The following is a 20,529-nucleotide window of genomic DNA, read 5'->3' as shown; positions in this document are numbered from 1 at the left end:
TGAATTTCACAATTTTGGAAGAGGCACTCTTGCTCATCATAACTATGTACTTAGTTACCTTATTTAATACCCAGGAGCAGAGAAGAAGATTTTCAAAGAAATAATGCACTTTCACTATATGATCTATATAGCCCCACCCTGGGGCCAGAACCCCTGACCCTGGGGCCATGAATTTCACAATTTTGGAAGAGGCACTCTTGCTCATCATAACTATGTACTTAGTTACTTTATTTAATACCCAGGAGCAGAGAAGAAGATTTTCAAAGAATAAATGCATTTTCACTATATAATCTACAGAGCCCCGCCCTAACACCAGAAGCCTGACCCTGGGGCCATGAATTTCACAATTTTGGAAGAGGCACTCTTGCTCTTCATAACTATGTACTTAGTTACCTTATTTAATACCCAGGAGCAGAGAAGAAGATTTTCAAAGAAATAATGCACTTTCACTATATGATCTATATAGCCCACCCTGGGGCCAGAACCCCTGACCCTGGGGCCATGAATTTCACAATTTTGGAAGAGGCACTCTTGCTCATCATAACTATGTACTTAGTTTATCATCTTAATGCCCAGGAGCAGAGAAGAAGATTTTCAAAGAATAAATGCATTTTCACTATATAATCTACAGAGCCCCGCCCTAACACCAGAAGCCCTGACCCTGGGGCCATGAATTTCACAATTTTGGAAGAGGCACTCTTGCTCTTCATAACTATGTACTTAGTTACCTTATTTAATACTCAGGAGCAGAGAAGAAGATTTTCAAAGAAATAATGCACTTTCACTATATGATCTATATAGCCCCACCCTGGGGCCAGAACCCCTGACCCTGGGGCCATGAATTTCACAATTTTGGTAGAGGGCTCAATGCTTATTACAATGATGCCAACAGTTTGACTGCTTGATGGCCGGGAGTAAAGAAGAAGATTTTTAAAGATTGCATTATTTTTGGTGGTTTTAGCCCCACCCCTCAGGCCCCAGGGGGGCAGGGACCATGAAATTCACAAATTTTGTTCCCCTTCACCGATAGATGCTATATGCTAAATTTGGTTGAAATTGGTTAAGCGGTTATAGAGAAGAAGCTAAAAATGTTCAAATGTTAACGCACGACGCACACCGCACGACGCACGCCGACGGACGAGAACGGATAGCAATAGGTCACCTGAGTGACTCAGGTGACCTAAAAAGAGAAAGATGCCCCCCCCCCACTTTCTAGAGAAATGACGACGACGCTTTGTCTCTATCACTCCTCATCCTATGCATGGCAAACGGGTCCATGCAAAATTCCAAATGTGCCTCACAACCAATTGATGATCCTGAATGAAAGGTATCTGTGAATGATGCAGACTGCGATAGATGAAGTATCACCTGCCATGGTGAGAGGAGGGGCATGCCCGGTTTTTCACACCACTTGTCATACCAAGGCAAATGTGCATGTACTTTTCAAAAGACACAGGGGTGGACTAATGGTAAAAAGATTGAGAAAACGCCTTAATAATTTGAAATCCTTTATTTTTATTTATCGCTAAGTTGGACAGTATCAGGAGCACAGTCCCAATTTAAGTTAAATAAACATCTAGGATTAAGTTACTTGTTAATTAAAAGTTAAACAGGCAGGTTTTATAGCTGAATATCCATTTGGTCGTTATAGCACGAAATGATACCGGGATCGACCTCGAACGTCTATTTTCAAAATGGCACTCGATCATTGGAGAGAAAAAACATGAATGTTTATGCATTATATTTTAATTTTTATTCAATAAATATCAAAACGTAAGTAAAAATATTTATTTTGAAATGTTGTCTTATTCCTAAAACTCGCATTATATAATTATTAAATGAAATAAACGCGTGTCTGTAGATGTTTTGAACCAAATAACGTAGCATGCTCGACCGAAATCGAAAGTAGGAATCGGAAATTATATAGTCGTTAAATCCAGGTAAAATTGCAACAGTGGCTGTCAGCTATCATCCGCAACTGTACTCGGCAATGCTGGTACCGGACATCCATGACTGTACCTGCTCACTAATATCAAAAACGGAATGTCAGAGCAAGATTTTCCGGATTGTTCAACGTATTAAACTATAGGTTGTTGATTAAGTATGGATTGTTTTTTAATGAAAAATACGAAATGTGTTAATATGGAGGAAAGAAAATTTCTGATTTTAAATAAATCTACTTTATGGAAGGCTGTAATCGCAAAAACGGTAACGATAACTGGCTTAGTGAATATATCGTGGAAAATATATGTAAGCTTGACTATGCCTAAATCCATTGTATGAATCGCTATTATCTCTAAAAAGTAACATTTACTACAGCGTACATTTTGTATATCTATGACTGTATCCTGTGCCTGATATATACAACATGTGCGACTGTACCTGTGCCGTACATACACACTACCACTGACTCAACCCGCGCTTGATTAATAACATCCAAACAAAAAATTCTGTGGATTTTCTCGGATTTAGATTTAGACTAAATTCAATCAAAGCGCAATTAACGCTAATCTTTATATTACCCATGACAGTGATACCGAGACAAACGATGTCAGCAGTAATTAGGGAAGGATCCAAAACTTTTACAGATTTAAGTTTAAAGCTTTATGTTCAGAGTACAATATGAGCCAGGTCTTTAATTTTTTTTTTTTTTTTTTTTTTTTTTTTTGGGAGGGGGGGGGGGGGGGGGGGGCTGGGGGCATGATTTCAATATCCTACGTGCTCAATAATAATGATGAATTTAAAATGAAACATCCTAGTATAATTATAGAAAATATATGAGTAAAAATAAACAAAGTAAAATAAAAAAGGAAATTAAAATAAATATCGGAATTAATTTGTAATCCTTAATTTTATGTTAGAAAGTATAAGTACGTCACAATATTATTAATTTCACCCATTTCATTGATCACGCAAGTGGTGTCAATGAAAAACACAGGTTTTTTCCCATAAATATATGTCTTACGATAAATACGGGTGGAATGGGCTGATTCACCCGTTTTCAATGTGTTATATATAAACCTCTCAAGTGCACCCCAGGAAGTAGCCTCCTATGCCCTGCATGAAAAAGAATAGATCCTGACAAAAAAACCTTTATTTATTTACAAAGTACATAAAATTTACTAGGCACAGGCATCAAAGTTGCAAAAATAGACTGGAAGAACCCCCCCCCCCCAAAAAAAAAATTCTCAAAAGAAATAAAAATTAATTTTATATGCATGGAACAATTAACATCTTGACTGGTCGATAACCGTGGTGTGATACCTGAAATATGCAGGGTATGGTATTAAAATAATTGATCATATTAAAGGAAATTAATGCTATAATTATCGATAACATCCGAAGAAAATATTTGTATAAGTAAATATTTTTATTAGATCCACCTCTCTAAGATTCTGCTGTACTGTCCAGACAACTCTAGAAATTTTACACCATGACTGTACCGGTGTGTGACTGACAACATCCACGACTGTAGCTGTCCAGTACACACACTTTATTCTACATCCATGACTGTACCAGTGCTTATAAACAACATCCCTGACTGTACCTGTGCCTTATAAACAACATCCATGACTGTACCTGTGCCTTATAAATAACATCCATGACTGTACCTGTGCCTTATAAACAACATCACTGACTGTACCTGTGCCTTATAAACAACATCCATGACTGTATCTGTGCCTTATAAACAACATCCCTAACTGTACCTGTGTCTTTTAAACAACATCCCTGACTGTACTTGTGCCTTATAAACAACATCCCTGACTGTACCTGTGCCTTATGAACAACATCCATGACTGTATCTGTGCCTTATAAACAACATCCATGACTGTACCTGTCCAGTACACACACTTTATTCTACACCCATGACTGTACCAGTGCTTATAAACAACATCCATGAATGTACCTGTGCCTTATAAACAACATCCCTGACTGTACCTGTGCCTTATAAACAACATCCATGACTGTACCTGTGCCTTATAAACAACATCCATGACTGTACTTGTCCAGTACATACACTTTATTCTACATCCCTGACTGTACCTGTGCCTTATAAACAACATCCATGACTGTACCTGTTCAGTACACACACTTTATTCTACATCCATGACTGTACCAGTGCTTATAAACAACATCCCTGACTGTACCTGTGCCTTATAAACAACATCCATGACTGTACCTGTGCCTTATAAACAACATCCATGACTGTACCTGTGTCTTATACACAACATCCACGACTGTACCTGTGTCTTATAAACAACATCCACGACTGTACCTGTGCAGTATACACATTTTACTCTACATCCATGACTGTACCTGTGCTTATAAACAACATCCACGACTGTACCTGTGCAGTATACACATCTAATTCTACATCCCTGACTGTACCTGTGCCTTATAAACAACATCCCTGACTGTACCTGTGCAGTATACACATCTAATTCTACATCCCTGACTGTACCTGTGCCTTATAAACAACATCCACGACTGTACCTGTGCAGTACACACACTTTATTCTACATCCCTGACTGTACCTGTGTCTTATAAACAACATCCACGACTGTACCTGTCCAGTACACACACTTTATTCTACATCCATGACTGTACTTGTGCCTTATAAACAACATCCACGACTGTACCTGTGCAGTATACACATCTAATTCTACATCCCTGACTGTACCTGTGTCTTATAAACAACATCCACGACTGTACCTGTCCAGTACACACACATTATTCTACATGTACTTCCATATTGTTTTATTAACAACATCCAAGAAAAGTTATTCAAGGCTCTACTTAAAGTTTGTTCTTTTTCGTTTGTGACCCGAACCCCCACCCCCAATGCAACCCCCACCCCGTCAAAAAAAATTGAATGATATGCCTGCAAGAAAGCGTGGGATTTAGACTTTTGTTTTTAAGAGGAAATACTCCTTCTTTCGATATACGCCATCCACGCCTTCACAACTTCTGCCAAGTTTTATTATTATTGTAGAAGAGTTTATAAGTAATGGATTAATTATTTTAAAACCAGTGTCAAAAAGTTAACTGCTCATTTAAAACTCTTCTCATAAAGAGGGGGAAGGGTTAGACAATTTTATAAATTTAAATCGGGCTTTAAACATAAAGAGTGAACCAGATTTTCAAATACTCATGGAAATGGATAAATAACCATCAACTCTCTCCGTATGTTTAACTTATGTAAAAGTCAACTGACATATTAGATTCATTGGCAATAAAATGACTATTTTTGCTGCTTTTAGTCTGTAAACATATGTTCTACACCCTCACCCACCCCCACCCCCCACCCCTACCCCCAAATAACTCACTCTCCTGAAACAAAAAACAATTGGTATAAATTTGAAGTTGTGAAATAACAATTCATAATACTTGAAAAAGGAATTGTTGTTTCAGTGAGGGGGGGGGGATAAAAATATTTTCCGTTGATTTCTATAGAGATGAAGTTTTACCAAAATTATAAACTTATCTCTCTTTGTTTTCCCAAATAAGTTATGTTTTCTGATAAAATTCACATAAATATTCGGTATATAAATATGAACAGATCTTTCCAATATGTTAACTTTTTAAATTAACTCTGCGATAGATGGCAGAATTTTACTATCATTCTTGCTATCATATGGTTTATTCAAGCATGCGTATTAAAGCTATTGAGACAAGCCTTCTGCATTAGCAATACTAGTCCCCTACCGGAAAGTGTAATCTGGTTCCCATTAAAAATTGAAAATGCTGTAATTCTGTCAAAAAATCATTGAAGCGGAACATAATGCAAACTTGATCTATAACTCATCAAGATACACTGACATACCAAACATCAACGCTCAATATCTGCAAACGTTTTTAAAAAAAGTGTGGAAAACCCTTAAAAATTAAAAAGGTTGTAATTCCCTCAAAAATCAATGAAGCGGAAAGAAATTAAAAAATTGATCTTTAACTCATCAATACACACTAACATATCAAAATCAGCTTATCTGCAAGTGTTTAGAAAAAAATGCGGAAAACCAAGTGGGACAGAGTGACAGAGGGACAGCTAGGCGGACAGACGGACGGACGGACAGACTCAGAGGAAACCTATCGTCCCCTCCGGTTTTAATTTATTTTATTAGTTGTTTATAGAAACCGGAGGGGACGTCGGTCGGTCTGTCTGTCTGTCAGTCTGTCCCACTAAGTTTTTCCGCACTTTTTTCTAAACGCTTGCAGATATTGAGCTGATTTTCGGCATGTGAGTGTATCTTGACGAGTTACAGATCAAGTTTGCATTTCGTTACGCTTCAGTACTTTTTGACGGAATTACGACCTTTTCATTTTTTCAGGGTTTTCCGCAATTATTTTCTAAACGCTTGCAGATATTGAGCTGATTTTTGGTATGTGACTTTACCATGATGAGTTATAGATGAAGTTTTTATTTCGTTCCGCTTCATTGATTTTTTGACGGAATTATGGCATTTTCAATTTTTAACGGGAACCAGATTACACTTTCCGGTAGGGGACTAGTATTACTAATGCAATACTCTCAGAATGCTTGTTCTTGATGAAAGGGCAGATTAATTACTCTTTTTGCATAAATATACCACAAAATTAGAAGTCTTTAGTGTGCAGTGTATAGAGGGCTCTTAAGCACATGAAAAAAAAAATCCAACTTTTTCCTCATTTTCCTCTCCTGTTTATGTCATGTTTCATCATTGGCTTATTTCTTAATTCTTTTGAATGCCATTTAAACATTGAATTGTGAAGTGTAGATACATGTAGTATTACATGTACTGCAATAATTATTTTCAATAGGTCTTTCTTTGTTAACACGATAAAATGCAATATTCCATCCTAAAATGTTTTCAACTATGAAAACAGTTTTACACCTTCTTCTGTGCCAATCCCAAAGTTGCGGGGTATTATTATCATAGTTTACAACTGATTATACGTCAAACGTATACGACAAATGTTTATTAAAATTAATTAAAATTAATAATAGTAATTGGCTATGAGTTGACTTATAGCTTTGAGTTTTCCACCTGTACACTAATGATTATTCGTGTCTCGAACTTGATTCTAATTGGTTTTCATGGTCAAATTTTAAGAGTCAATGACACACTTAAAGATCAAAATTTGTGAGTGAAATAAAATTGTTTAAATATTGTTGTTTTTTATGGTAGGATGGTCCAAATACAGTATACAATACGTACCTCTTAAACCCTGAGAAGTTTATTGTGTGTAAATCTTGATTATAAGGCATAGGTACAGTCATAGATGTAGTGTGTGTGTCATACACAGGTACAGTTGTGGATGTTGTTTATAAGGCACAGATTCAGTCATGGATGTAGAATAAAGTGTGTGTACTGGACAGGTACAGTCGTGGATGTTGTTTATAAGGCACGGGTACAGTCAGGGATGTGGAATAAAGTTTGTATATATGCACAGGTACAGTCGTGGATGTTGTTTATAAGGCACAGGTACAGTCATGGATGTAGAGTTAGATGTGTATACTGCACAGGTACAGTCAGGGATGTTGTTTATAAGGCACAGGCACAGTCATGGATGTAGAATAAAGTGTGTGTACTGGACAGGTACAGTCGTGGATGTTGTTTATAAGGCACGGGTACAGTCAGGGATGTAGAATAAAGTATGTATATATGCACAGGTACAGTCGTGGATTTTGTTTATAAGGCACAGGTACAGTCAGGGATGTAAAGTTAGATGTGTATACTTTACTGCACAGGTACAGTCATGGATGTTGTTTATAAGGCACAGGTACAGTCATGGATGTAGAATAAAGTGTGTGTACTGGACAGGTACAGTTGTGGATGTTGTTTATAAGGCACAGGTACAGTCAGGGATGTAGAGTTAGATGTGTATACTGCACAGGTACAATCAGGGATGTTGTTTATAAGGCACGAGTACTGTGTTGGATGTAGAATAAAGTGTGTGTACTGCACAGGTACAGTCGTGGATGTTGTTTATAAAGCACAGGTACAGTCATGGATGTTGTTTATAAGGCACAGGTACAGTTGCGGATGTTGTTTATAAGACACAGGTACAGTCATGGATGTTGTCTATAAGGCACAGGTACAGTCAGGGATGTAGAGTTAGATGCGTATACTGCACAGGTACAGTCAGGGATGTTGTTTATAAGGCACAAGTACAGTGTTGGATGTAGAATAAAGTGTGTGTACTGCACAGGTACAGACGTGGATGTTGTTTATAAGGCACAGGTACAGCCATGGATGTTGTTTATAAGGCACGGGTACAGTCGTGGATGTTGTGTATAAGACACAGGTACAGTCATGGATGTTGTTTATAAGGCACAGGTACAGTCAGGGATGTAGAGTTAGATGTGTATACTGCACAGGTACAGTCAGGGATGTTGTTTATAAGACACAGGTACAGTCATGGATGTAGAATAAAGTGTGTGTACTGGACAGATACAGTCATGGATGTTATTTATAAGGCACAGGTACAGTCAGGGATGTTGTTTATAAGGCACAAGTACAGTCATGGATGTAGAATAAAGTGTGTGTACTGGACAGGTACAGTCGTGGATGTTGTTTATAAGGCACAGGTACAGTCAGGGATGTTGTTTATAAGGCACAGGTACAGTCGTGGATGTTGTGTATAAGACACAGGTACAGTCATGGATGTTGTTTATAAGGCACAGGTACAGTCAGGGATGTAGAGTTAGATGTGTATACTGCACAGGTACAGTCAGGGATGTTGTTTATAAAACACAGGTACAGTCATGGATGTAGAATAAAGTGTGTGTACTGGACAGATACAGTCATGGATGTTATTTATAAGGCACAGGTACAGTCAGGGATGTTGTTTATAAGGCACAAGTACAATCATGGATGTAGAATAAAGTGTGTGTACTGGACAGGTACAGTCGTGGATGTTGTTTATAAGGCACAGGTACAGTCAGGGATGTTGTTTATAAGGCACAGGTACAGTCGTGGATGTTGTGTATAAGACACAGGTACAGTCATGGATGTTGTTTATAAGGCACAGGTACAGTCAGGGATGTAGAGTTAGATGTGTATACTGCACAGGTACAGTCAGGGATGTTGTTTATAAGACACAGGTACAGTCATGGATGTAGAATAAAGTGTGTGTACTGGACAGATACAGTCATGGATGTAATTTATAAGGCACAGGTACAGTCAGGGATGTTGTTTATAAGGCACAAGTACAGTCATGGATGTAGAATAAAGTGTGTGTACTGGACAGGTACAGTCGTGGATGTTATTTATAAGGCACAGGTACAGTCATGGATGTAGAATAAAGTGTGTGTACTGGACAGATACAGTCATGGATGTTATTTATAAGGCACAGGTACAGTCAGGGATGTTGTTTATAAGGCACAAGTACAGTCAGGGATGTAGAATTAAGTGTGTGTACTGGACAGCTACAGTCGTGGATGTTGTCAATCAGACACCGGTACAGTCATGGTGTAAAATTTCTAGAGTTGTCTGGACAGTACAGCAGAATCTTAGAGAGGTGGATCTAATAAAAATATTTACTTATACAAATATTTACTTTGGATGTTATCGATAATTTTAGCATAAATTTCCTTTAATATGATCAATTATTTTAATACCATACCCTGCATATTTCAGGTATCACACCACGGTTATCGACCAGTCAATATGTTAATTGTTCCATGCATAAAAAATTAATTTTTATTTCTTTTGAGATTTTTTTTGGGGGGGGGGGGGGGTTCTTCCAGCCTATTTTTATTACTTTGATGCCTGTGCCTAGTAAATTTTATGTACTTTGTAAATAAATAAAGGTGTTTTGTCAGGAACTATTCTTTTTCAGGGCATAGGAGGCTACTTCCTGGGGTGCACTTGAGAGGTTTATATATAACACATTGAAAACGGGTGGATCAGTCCATTCCACCCGTATATATCGTAAGACATACAAATGTATATTTATGGGAAATAAAACCTGTGTTTTTCATTGACACCACTTGCGTGATCAATGAAATGGGTGAAATTAATAATATTGTGACGTACTTATACTTTCTAACATAAAATTAAGGATTACAAATTAATTCCGATATTTATTTTAATTTCCTTTTTTATTTTACTTTGTTTATTATTTACTCGTATATTTTCTATAATTATACTAGCATGTTTCATTTTTAAATTCATCATTATTATTGAGCACTTAGGATATTGAAATCATGCCCCTAGCCCCCCCCCCCCCCCCCCCCAAAAAAAATAAATAAAGACCTGGTTCATATTGTTCTCTGAACATAAAGCTTTAAATTGTAAAAGTTTTGGATCTTTCCCTAATCACTGCTGACATCGTTTGTCTCGGTATCACTGTCATGGGTAATATAAAGATTAGCGTTAATTGCGCTTTGATTGAATTCAGTTTAAATCTGAATCGGAGAAAATCCACAGAATTTTTTGTTATGGATGTTATTAATCAAGCGCGGGTTGAGCAAGTGGTAGTGTGTATGTACGGCACAGGTACAGTCGCAGATGTTGTATACCAGGCAGAGGATACAGTCATAGATATACAAAATGTAGGCATAGTCAAGTTTACATATATTTTCCGCGATATATTAATATTCACTAAGCCAGTTATCGTTACCGTTTTGGCGATTACAGCCTTCCATAAAGTAGATTTATTTAAAATCAGAAATTTTCTTTCCTCCATATTAACACATTTCGTATTTTTCATTAAAAAACAATCCATACTTAATCAACAACCTATAGTTTAATATGTTGAACAATCCGGAAAATCTTGCTCTGACATTCCGTTTTTGATATTAGTGAGCAGGTACAGTCATGGATGTCCGGTACCAGCACTGCCGAGTACAGTTGCGGATGTTAGCTGACAGACCAAATTGCCTGAAATTACAAATCAAAGTACTCAGAAGTACTGAGAGCCGGGCTCATATACAGAAAAGTGAACAAATCCGTTTTACATGAAACATACATTGTAAGAACAGATGAATAACAACAAGACACTGGAAGAATATGTAACGCAAAAATATATTTATGGTATATAGTATAAATAAGAAAAATGTTTAAAAAATTAAATAAAATGCAGTTTGAATTTAACAGCGTAAACAATTTATCACATATATCGTTTCGGGGTCTAACATCACTTACAGAAGTAAATAAACATTGATACGGCAAGGTCAAACGTTTATACACAGACGGGTCCTCAGCGGGGAGTTTTGCATTAAGGTGCACATCGGGTCACGTGCTCCCCGCATTAGTGTTAGCCTGATAACGAAAGGTTCTTTATTTATAGAATGTGACGTTGACAGAGACTTGATGAAAACCTTTCGCATATTTTGAACAAATACTTAATTAAAGAAGAGGGGAGAAAGTATATTACCATTAATGTTTTTGGGTTTAGAGAATTTTGTAGTTAACTTAAATTTGTTTATTTTAGTGTTTGTATTGCTTCAAAGGTGGTTGAGCATACGTACTATATTCTTACTCGTATTTGATTTGGCGGTGAGGAAGCAGCATTTCCGGTTGAACACCGTAACAAAAGCCGGCTATTGCTCTTCGAGGAATGAGCCCGGCTAAAAATGGTCAGGAAAATCACGGTCGCTGGTCGCGTTAGACAGGTGGTCGTTTAATACAGGTATAATGTATAGGGAAAAGCGTTGGGAGGAATTCTTACGGTCACATATGACAGTGAGTCGCTTATTACAGTTGGTCGCTATGGCAGTTTTAACTGTATATATAATCATAATGTAAATTGAAATGATCGTCGTAAAATTCAGAAAAAATCCAAAGAACACAAGTTGTCCACAGTCCGATTATGACAAGTTTATTATTTTACTGATATATGTCTATTTCGTATACTCGATCACCTTCACTTCTCCTTTTCCATATAATCCCACCCACAACCTCCCCTCATTGTCCAAACTCAGTCCACGAGGGTTGGATAAATCACAATTATCCACACATTTCAGGAACTGGCCATCTTGATCCAGAATATGTAGACAGTTATTTCTCCAATCTGTAACAATGATCTGACTCAATGAGTCCGTCACTAGCTCATTAGGATCAAATGTTTCCTTCCTTTTGGCTGGTGTACCATCGAATCGGAATCGGACTCTTCCTGTTTTGTCCACCACTACCACTGTGTCCGCATTACGATCAGAGACACAAATATCTTCATTGTTGTTCTCTTCAACAAACAGCATATATTTACCACTTCCATAAATTGGTTTTTCATTTTCATCTTTAAATATTTCATTCACCACTTTCTGTCCCTGATAACGGACAATCTTATTTTGGTCTCCATTATACAGATTAACCAGTATGTCCCCTGATTTAGTACTAGTCAATCCTGCTGGATTCCAATCATTTGGTGAGGTAATCATAATCTCTGTCCTCTCATGTCTGTAAATGTTAACAGTTCTATTGTTATAATCACTGTACATGAGTTCTCCATTTCGGTTCACTGATATACATATCAGTTCTTCCTCTTTAGGTTTTGGGCTATCATCAGAAGAGTTTAATGTTGGTGTGACAGTATCATGTACAGATCCATGAATGTCAACACATCTTATAGTTCTTCCTTTTTCACTTACCCAAGACTTATCAGCTCCAACACAAACTACTCTAAATATTGGTTTAATTCCAGTAGAAAATGTGGCAATAACTTTGGCTTTGTCTAATAACTCTTTCGTAGATGTTTGTGCCAGTGTAGCCTTCCTTTCACCTAGCTCAATACTGAGATCTCTCCCTTGAACTGTGTTGGTTTTCAATAAAGGAATCAAAACGTCAGTGACTTCAGGAATGTCTCTGTACTCTTCCACTTTCGGTTTGAAGTTGTTGACTTGAGACACTTTATTGGACTTCAGCATCTTCTTGTTTTGTTCAACTGTTTCGATCATGTCTGCAATCAGGTTTTTGAGTTTGGTTTGGTGTAATTTCAGTACAGCCATGTGGTCATCTTTCATGGATTGGATCATAGAGCTCAGTTTATTGAAGATGATGTCCACTTCTTGGTGCCAAAATTGTCTTTGATTCTCTAATTCTTTCTCAAGTTCAATATATTTATTCACAAATTTGGCTATCTCTGTATCTGTATCTTCATTTTTCTTCGTAAATCTGGGAAGAATACTGGATTCGATTTCGTGAATTTCCTCCTGGATTTCCTTTTTCTTGTCATTGAATATGTTTGTTATATCCCTCACTTTGTGTCCATTATGGGAAGTGGTGACACATATCATGCACACAGGGACATCACACTGTTGGCATTGGGCCTCACATCTCTGGTTAGGGTGAAATTTGCACTCTGAAAAAACAATCTGTATATTTCCCTCCTTGAAAGGAGCGATTTCATGGGTTAGTGACTTCTGGTTCCTTACATGTTTGTTAATACATTCTTCGCATAAACTGACTTGACACCTGTTGCAAAAATGCTGGATAGGGTTGTCACAAAGGTCACATGTGATGACTTTCTGAGCACAAGAAATCGAAGTATCTGTAGCCATTCTCTTGCTTGTTTTTTGAAACTTCAATCTGTAAATAAATTGTTTTACAGGAAATTGTTATGAAGCATAATGTATCTAAATTACGATAATTTATTTTTAGAAATTCTGGAACAACTGGTCAAGGTTATATAAGGGTCATCATGATTATACATTTAATGCAAACATCAGAAACTTAAGATTAAGTTATAAAACATTTTACTACGGAGTAGCACAAGAAAAGAAATGTCAACCATGACAGATTATGAAATTCAGAGTTCAGGGAGTGATCACTGTCAGTGATAATGAGAAAAAATAAAGAGAAATAAAATTGAACATATCAGATAGATTTCTTTTTTGTCATTTAAGATGTTTGTTATATCTTTCTCATTTTGTTAACGTTCAGCTGATGTAATTTTAATTAATTCGTTGGTTGGATGATTGTGTTATGTAACGTCCAATTCGAGAATTTTTCACTCATATAGAGACGTCATCGTATGCCAATGAAGGGCTTCAAAATTAGGCCTACACTCGGCACTCAGAGCCATTGAGCAGTGAGGGTTCTTTATCGTGCCAACGCCTACCTTGACAGGGACCTCTGTTTTTAAGGCCTCGTCCGAAAGACCCGTGACTTTCACTTCTTAAGGAGGGATTCTTCTCATATTTCTTATATTTAAATATTAATGAAATTTTCGTAGATTCTAAAAGACAATATCACTAAGTGATGGTATCAATTATATTAAATTTGACCGTTTTATTTTAGAAGCAAGGTCAGGTCAAGGTCATTATCTTTTTCTTTGACATTATGAATAAAATATTACTATTGAAAATCATGTGATGCCTTCTTCTATTTCAAAAGATAAATTGTTTATCTTTTTGCGTTAAAAGGCGTTACCATATAGGGTCTCTCAGAAGATACTACCAAATTGACATAAATAATTTAATGGAAATAGATATTAGCTAATCCAAATTTTCTCAATTTTTCTTAGATTTTTAGGGAATATTATTCATTATTATATGCTTCTAATATTTAAATTTTTCTTATTTTCACATATGGTAAAGTAGTACTATAAAGATACAAAACGATACAAAAACAAAAAATTGGACCGTTTACTTAAAGAGAAAAAAACACTTTTTACTCATTTTTTGCTCAAATCTGTATTTAGATTGGAAGTTTTTAAAAGCTAACAAGATTGTAGTTTGATTGGAAAATCATATCTATTTGATATATTTTATAACTTACGACTATTATCAATTTTAGTTACAGTAGAATTTTTTTAAGCCTTTGATTGTTTAAAAAATTTAACTAATTTCATTGTTCTGTAGTAATTTTGAGAAGCAGAAAAGGAGATATTTTCATACGCCATCGTACCGCCAAAAATATAGTCCCCTGCTAGATTTCAAGCTCAGTTTAACATTCCTATTTAAAGTTGTATAATTATGAGGAGGAAAGAAAAATATGATCTTTTAAATCCCTTACAATTAACTATATAAGACCTATAAGCAAATATACTTTGAATATTTCATTTAGTCAAAAACCAGACAAGAATCCCTCCTTAAGCCGGGCGCTTGGCGAGGGAACAGTCACTACTTTTGTTTACGTCCTAGGTTTGACGCGGCGCGGCGAACGAGAATTAAGCCCCGGCCTCCCGATCACGAAGCAAACGCCCCACCACTATTTTACCCTGACCGATGATGTAGTTTTGAACATTAAAATAATCAGTATTAAATCCAGATTGGAGGGGAGGGAGGAGTCAGGGGTCTGGAGAAATCTCTCTGAATGATTTTCAGCGTTATTGAATTTAAATAATCAAGTGACTAAAATGACTCCACATAGGGTGCCCATTTGCTTATCAAAAACCTTTTTGAATCAAATTTTATTTTCCCCTAGAAAAAAATCTTACATCCGCCTTTATGAAAATGAGAGCTGAAATATCTTCTTTTTTTATGTGCTCGAGGGAAATTTGTTTGTTTTATTTTTCCAAATTGTATTCTTATTCATTTATTTATTTGTTTATTTATTTATCTATCTACTTATATATTGTTGGGATGGCTAATTTCTAGTGTACATAGTTTGTATGTAAGGTGTAAAATGAAAAGTACATTTCTTTTAAAATGTTATAATACATATTGATCTAAGAAAGATATGGTAAATCAGAAAATATACCTTAATCAGCTAAACTGTTCTTTAACCACCCCAATATTACGTAGACTATGATTTTACTTTCAGTTTTGTTATTGTTATCTTTGTCAAACCGGAAGTACATGTATCAGATTTCATATAGTTGTTGTCAGGATATATTGGTTAGATAACATGTAGATCACTCCATGACATCCATACTAGACTTATTTGTCCTTTCAAATATTCATGTTTCTAACAAACAACACAGAACAGAATTTCTTAGACCTTGTAAAAGAAATTGATATTCTTTAGCAGATGTTTTGCTAATGTTTCTATTGAAATAAATTATCACTTATTGTTTATTAAAAAATTTACTCAAATACGTCATTTTAACAAACTACCTTTTCAAAAGTAGAAAATTACCCAAGAATGAGTACTTCTTATTTGATAATAACAAAGCAAGCTGTTGATTTTACTTTTAATCCTTTCTATCTATATTGTTTTGTTTTAAATTTATAATATAATATTTACATTTGCTATGTTTTTCTACTAAGCCAACTGTGAAATTGATTTGAAGTTCATTTTTGTGTATACTCACGCGTAGAAATATACACGGTGAAACTCGCGGTAAAGTGACGTCACAATGAGGCTACAGAGACGTTAATAAAAATGTAACGATATAGGGCAGCAAGAAATTCAAATATTGAGCATAATATTGTTGCTTTTGAACTTGTAAAATGTAAATATAAGGAATGTTTTTAAGTTTAGTGTGAATTATTGGTGTGTAAATCACACAGACTTGCACGTAGGCATATTTTTCATGAAGCTAGCGCGCTTCATGAAATATGCCAACGTGACAAGTCTGTGTGATTTACACACCAATAACTCACACAAAACTGAAAAACATTCCTTAATTGTTCACAGTCCTGTAAAAGTATAAAATCGCAGTATTTGGTAACCTCAGCATTTTTGGGCGTTACGTTGATTTTCTCTTTTTCAAAAGTAAGAAAGCGTTGTCTCTATTTTCCCCTTCATTCTTCTTAGATATTGGCACTTATTGACTCTATAAACTTTTGGTGAAAAAAAATCCATCAATAGAGGTCTTGCTTTACGTTGCAACGTTGAATGGTTATTTACTTCAACAGTATTTTGATTTGATTGTTAAGAATCAGGTAGCTATATCATTGAAAGATGATCTAATTTTCTTCTTGGTTAATAATCAAATTCGCTATATGTCGGTATTCTTTAGCATTGCACGTATTTACTGAAGTTCTCGTTTAACATTATAGGGTCTCACTAAACAGTGTATTTCGCAGATTGTGAAGAGGTAGTTAGGTGAGGTGATACTTTTTTTCCAGGATTTTTTTCTAAATGAAAAGAAATGAAGATGACGGATAATGATCGATCTCATAAATCCCAGGAACATTACATAATTGTGAGCAGAACATAAAAGACGGACGCCTGGAAACTCCAGAGATGGGATCAGGCGCCTAGGAAGAGTAAGCATCCCCTATCAATCGGTCACATGCTTTATATTGATCAGATATATACAAACATGAAAAACATAACTTGTACGCCCTCACCATCTAAACTGTATACATGTATTTAGATTCCGTTTATATACAAACATGAAGAACACACATTGTACACGATCATATTCTGAAATATTATACTACAAGTTTATTTCATGTACTGGATCACCTTTACATCTCCCTTTTCATATAATCCGACCCACAACCTTCCATCGCTGTCCAAACCCAGTCCTAGGGGCCTAGATAATTTGCAATTATCCACACATCTCAGGAACTCTCCATCTTGATCCAGAATGTGTAGACAGTCGTTGGTCCAATCTGCTACAATGATCTGACTCAAAGAGTCTGTCACTAGCTGATTTGGATCAAATTTCTTCTTCCCTATGGCTGGTGTACCATCGTATTGGAATCGGACTCTTCCTGTCTTGTCCACTACTACTACAGAGTCGGCATTGCGATCAGAGGCACAGATATCTTCATTCTTGTTCTCTGCAACAAAAAGGGTCCATTTACCACTTCCATAGATTAGTTATTCATTTTCATCTTTAAATAGTTCGTGCCCCACTTTCTGTCCCTGATAACGTACAATCTTATTTTGGTCTCCATTATACAGACTGACCAGTATGTCTCCTGATCTAGTGCTGCTCAGTCCTGCTGGATTCCAGTCCTTTTGTGTCGTGATCAATACCTCTGTTTTACCGTGTTTTACAATGTTCACCTTTTTATTTTCATAATCACTATATATTAATTCCCCGTTTTTGGTCACAAAGATATCTTCAGGGTGTGTTTCACAAGAAACAGTCTCCTGTACAGACCCGTTTATGTCAAGACAGTTCACGGTATTGTTTTCTCCACTAACCCAAGCTTTATCTGATCCTAAACAGGCCAGTCTGTATAGAGGTTTAGCTGAGGTAGGAAAAGTAGTAATAACTCTTGCTTTGTCTAATAACTCTCTTGTAGATATATAGGAGACTTCTTCTGTCTGGTTGGAGAGTGATGTCTGCGTCAGAGTAGCCTTATATTCACCTAACTCTATACTGAGTTCTCTCCCTTGAACTGTGTTAGTTTGCAGTGCAGGAACTGACAAATAAATGTCTAGACCAATATTTCTGTATCCCATAAGTTTAGATGTGAAGTTTGTGACTTTAGCAACTTTATTGGACTTGAGTATTTCTTTGTTTTCTTGAACTGTTTTCATCATGTCTGGAATCAGATTTTTGAGTTTGGTTTGATGTGACTTCAATACAGTCAGGTGGTCGTCTCTCATAGATTTGAGCAAAGATCTAAGCTTATTGAAGATGCTGTCTACTTCTTGATGCCACGATTTTCTGTGTCTCTCTATTTCTTTTTCAACCTCATCAAATTTTTTCATTACCAGTTCTTTGTCTTTTTCTATATTTTCATTTTTCTTCATGTATCTGGGAATGATATTGGATTCTATTTCATGATTTTCCCTCTGGATATCTTTTTTCTTGTCATTAAAGTTTTTTGGTATGTCTCCCACGATATGTCCATTATGGGAAGTGATGACACATTTCATGCAGACAGTGACATCACACTGTTGACAGTGGCCCTCGCATCTATGGTCGGGGTGAAATTCACACTCTGGAAAAATATGTTCTGTCTTCCTGTTTTTGAAAGGAACAATGTCATGTGCGAGAGCCTGGTGCTTGTCCACATGTTTACTGACACATAAACTGACTTGACAGTTGTTACAGAATTGTTGAGTGGGCGTGTCACAAAGATCACACGTGATGACTTCCTGGGCCAAGGAGATTGAAGTAGCCATTCTTTAACTTGATCGTCAAAATTTGAATCTGTAAATAAATTATTGATACAGGAAATTGTTTAAATATTTATATTTTTTTAAATCTGTAAGATAGAAATTTGAAGGGGGAATTATAAATCCTCAACTTTGAGTTTTAAACTTCAAGTTTACAAACTTTAAGTTATACACATGCAAGTTTTGAAATGTTTCTAAAATGTGACAATATACTCAAAAGTCTACTAAGTATATGCAAACTACAAATTAGCCTGGATAGTAAATATTGATCACAGCAGGTGTCTACGTCAGAAAATGTACCTTAATCAGCTGGACTAACGTTCTTTTAGCCACCGCCCTGATATTAACCAGACCAGACTTTATACTTCCGGCTTGGTGTTTATTCTTCGTTATCATATCTTAAATGATGATAAGTAAAATGTCGATCACATAATGAGTTATTCTTCTTTTCACATATTCTAGTTTCAAATAGAAATTATTTTACTAGCAGATTTTTTTTCATTCATTTTTTTATTGAAAAAAATCATCATTCTTTATATTGATGAAAAATTGAAAATAAAATACTAGTACATATATATATTTGTTGACCCACGCCCCTTTTCAAAAAGTGAACGATTCTCAATTACAAACTGAGTCGTTTGATTTTGCTTTTAATCCCTACCATCTATATTGCTATTAAGTATATATTTTTATATCCTGTTCACAGCCCAGTATGTGCATAAATTTACGGGATTTCATGATTTCAGCTTTTTCCGTAGATACAAAGCTTACTTGCTAACAGCGACAGTTTCTGGTATGAGGGCTATTTTGGTACATGTACATACTGTCATTAAGTGATATCAAATATTTAAGAATAAAATAAATCGCTTATTCAGCCTCTGAATTGAATGACAATATAACATATTCAATTTAAATTGTTGATGTAGTGGCGTCACTTGCGACTACATGTATGTATCATATTATTTCGTGAAGGGAAAGAAAATTAATCTCGAGTTTTGCCGTATGCTTTTGATATTCTTTCACACTTTTATTAAATAAATAAATTACAGTATTTCACTGTTCAAAATGTAAAAAATTCTTTGAATGCTTTTTAAAACTTCCACCTTTGCTTTGGTGGCCGCCATATTTCTTTTTAAGGACATACACAACGTAATTTGAACTTTATTGTCTTTTTCCCTGGAGTTGAAGAGTTACAATACTTAAAGGAACTGCGTGCTACATTTCAATGTCTATATATGCTGTTGTACACTTCTTTTAAAACAAGTTTGGATAAACAAAACATCTAGAATATATGTTTAGTAATTTTTGTAAAATTTTCTTTGAATTATACAAGAATTTTCATCAATTGATATCTTTTCAAAACCCCTGGTAATGCATACTGATTTTTTGTCTACGAACATCTGATAGCACTATAATCATAAATTAAGAATACACTGTATCTTGAAAAACTATCAGTAGGTAAGGTACGTTAAGTATGTCCTTAAGAGTAACAATGTCTTCAAGAAGAGACAGTTCATTTTTTATTAAAAGAAGTATACTTAAGTCTATAGGAAATGCAAAGAGGTGACATTACTATTTCAAATAGGTGATATTACAAATTCATTGAATAAGTCATCATACCTTCAGGTATTCG

At 35.7% G+C, this 20,529-nt stretch overlaps 3 protein-coding genes across 3 annotated transcripts; all 3 read right to left on the bottom strand.

Annotated features, from left to right (window-relative positions):
• Positions 1 to 11,827: 11,827 nt before the first annotated feature.
• On the bottom strand, positions 11,828 to 13,483 carry LOC133194882 (uncharacterized). The gene has a single exon (XM_061330783.1). It carries the CDS (start codon positions 13,481 to 13,483, stop codon positions 11,828 to 11,830), a length of 1,656 nt encoding a protein of 551 aa, XP_061186767.1.
• Positions 13,484 to 17,261: 3,778 nt separating this feature from the next.
• On the bottom strand, positions 17,262 to 17,636 carry LOC133194881 (uncharacterized; the record flags this gene model as incomplete). Its single annotated transcript, XM_061330782.1, has 1 exon — positions 17,262 to 17,636. A coding segment is annotated over one exon (375 nt), but the record flags the coding sequence as incomplete, so codon positions are not given.
• On the bottom strand, positions 17,615 to 18,902 carry LOC133194395 (uncharacterized). Its single transcript, XM_061330358.1, has one exon. It carries the CDS (start codon positions 18,900 to 18,902, stop codon positions 17,643 to 17,645), a length of 1,260 nt encoding a protein of 419 aa, XP_061186342.1. The 3' UTR covers positions 17,615 to 17,642.
• Between the last annotated feature and the right edge of the window lie 1,627 nt (positions 18,903 to 20,529).

This window comes from Saccostrea echinata, unplaced genomic scaffold, assembly GCF_033153115.1.
Source record: "Saccostrea echinata isolate AGI-Se365-2 ecotype Australia unplaced genomic scaffold, CSIRO_AGI_Sech_v1 ptg000029l, whole genome shotgun sequence".
Lineage (NCBI taxonomy): Eukaryota > Metazoa > Mollusca > Bivalvia > Ostreida > Ostreidae > Saccostrea > Saccostrea echinata.
This window is presented reverse-complemented; position numbering and strand designations above follow the sequence as displayed.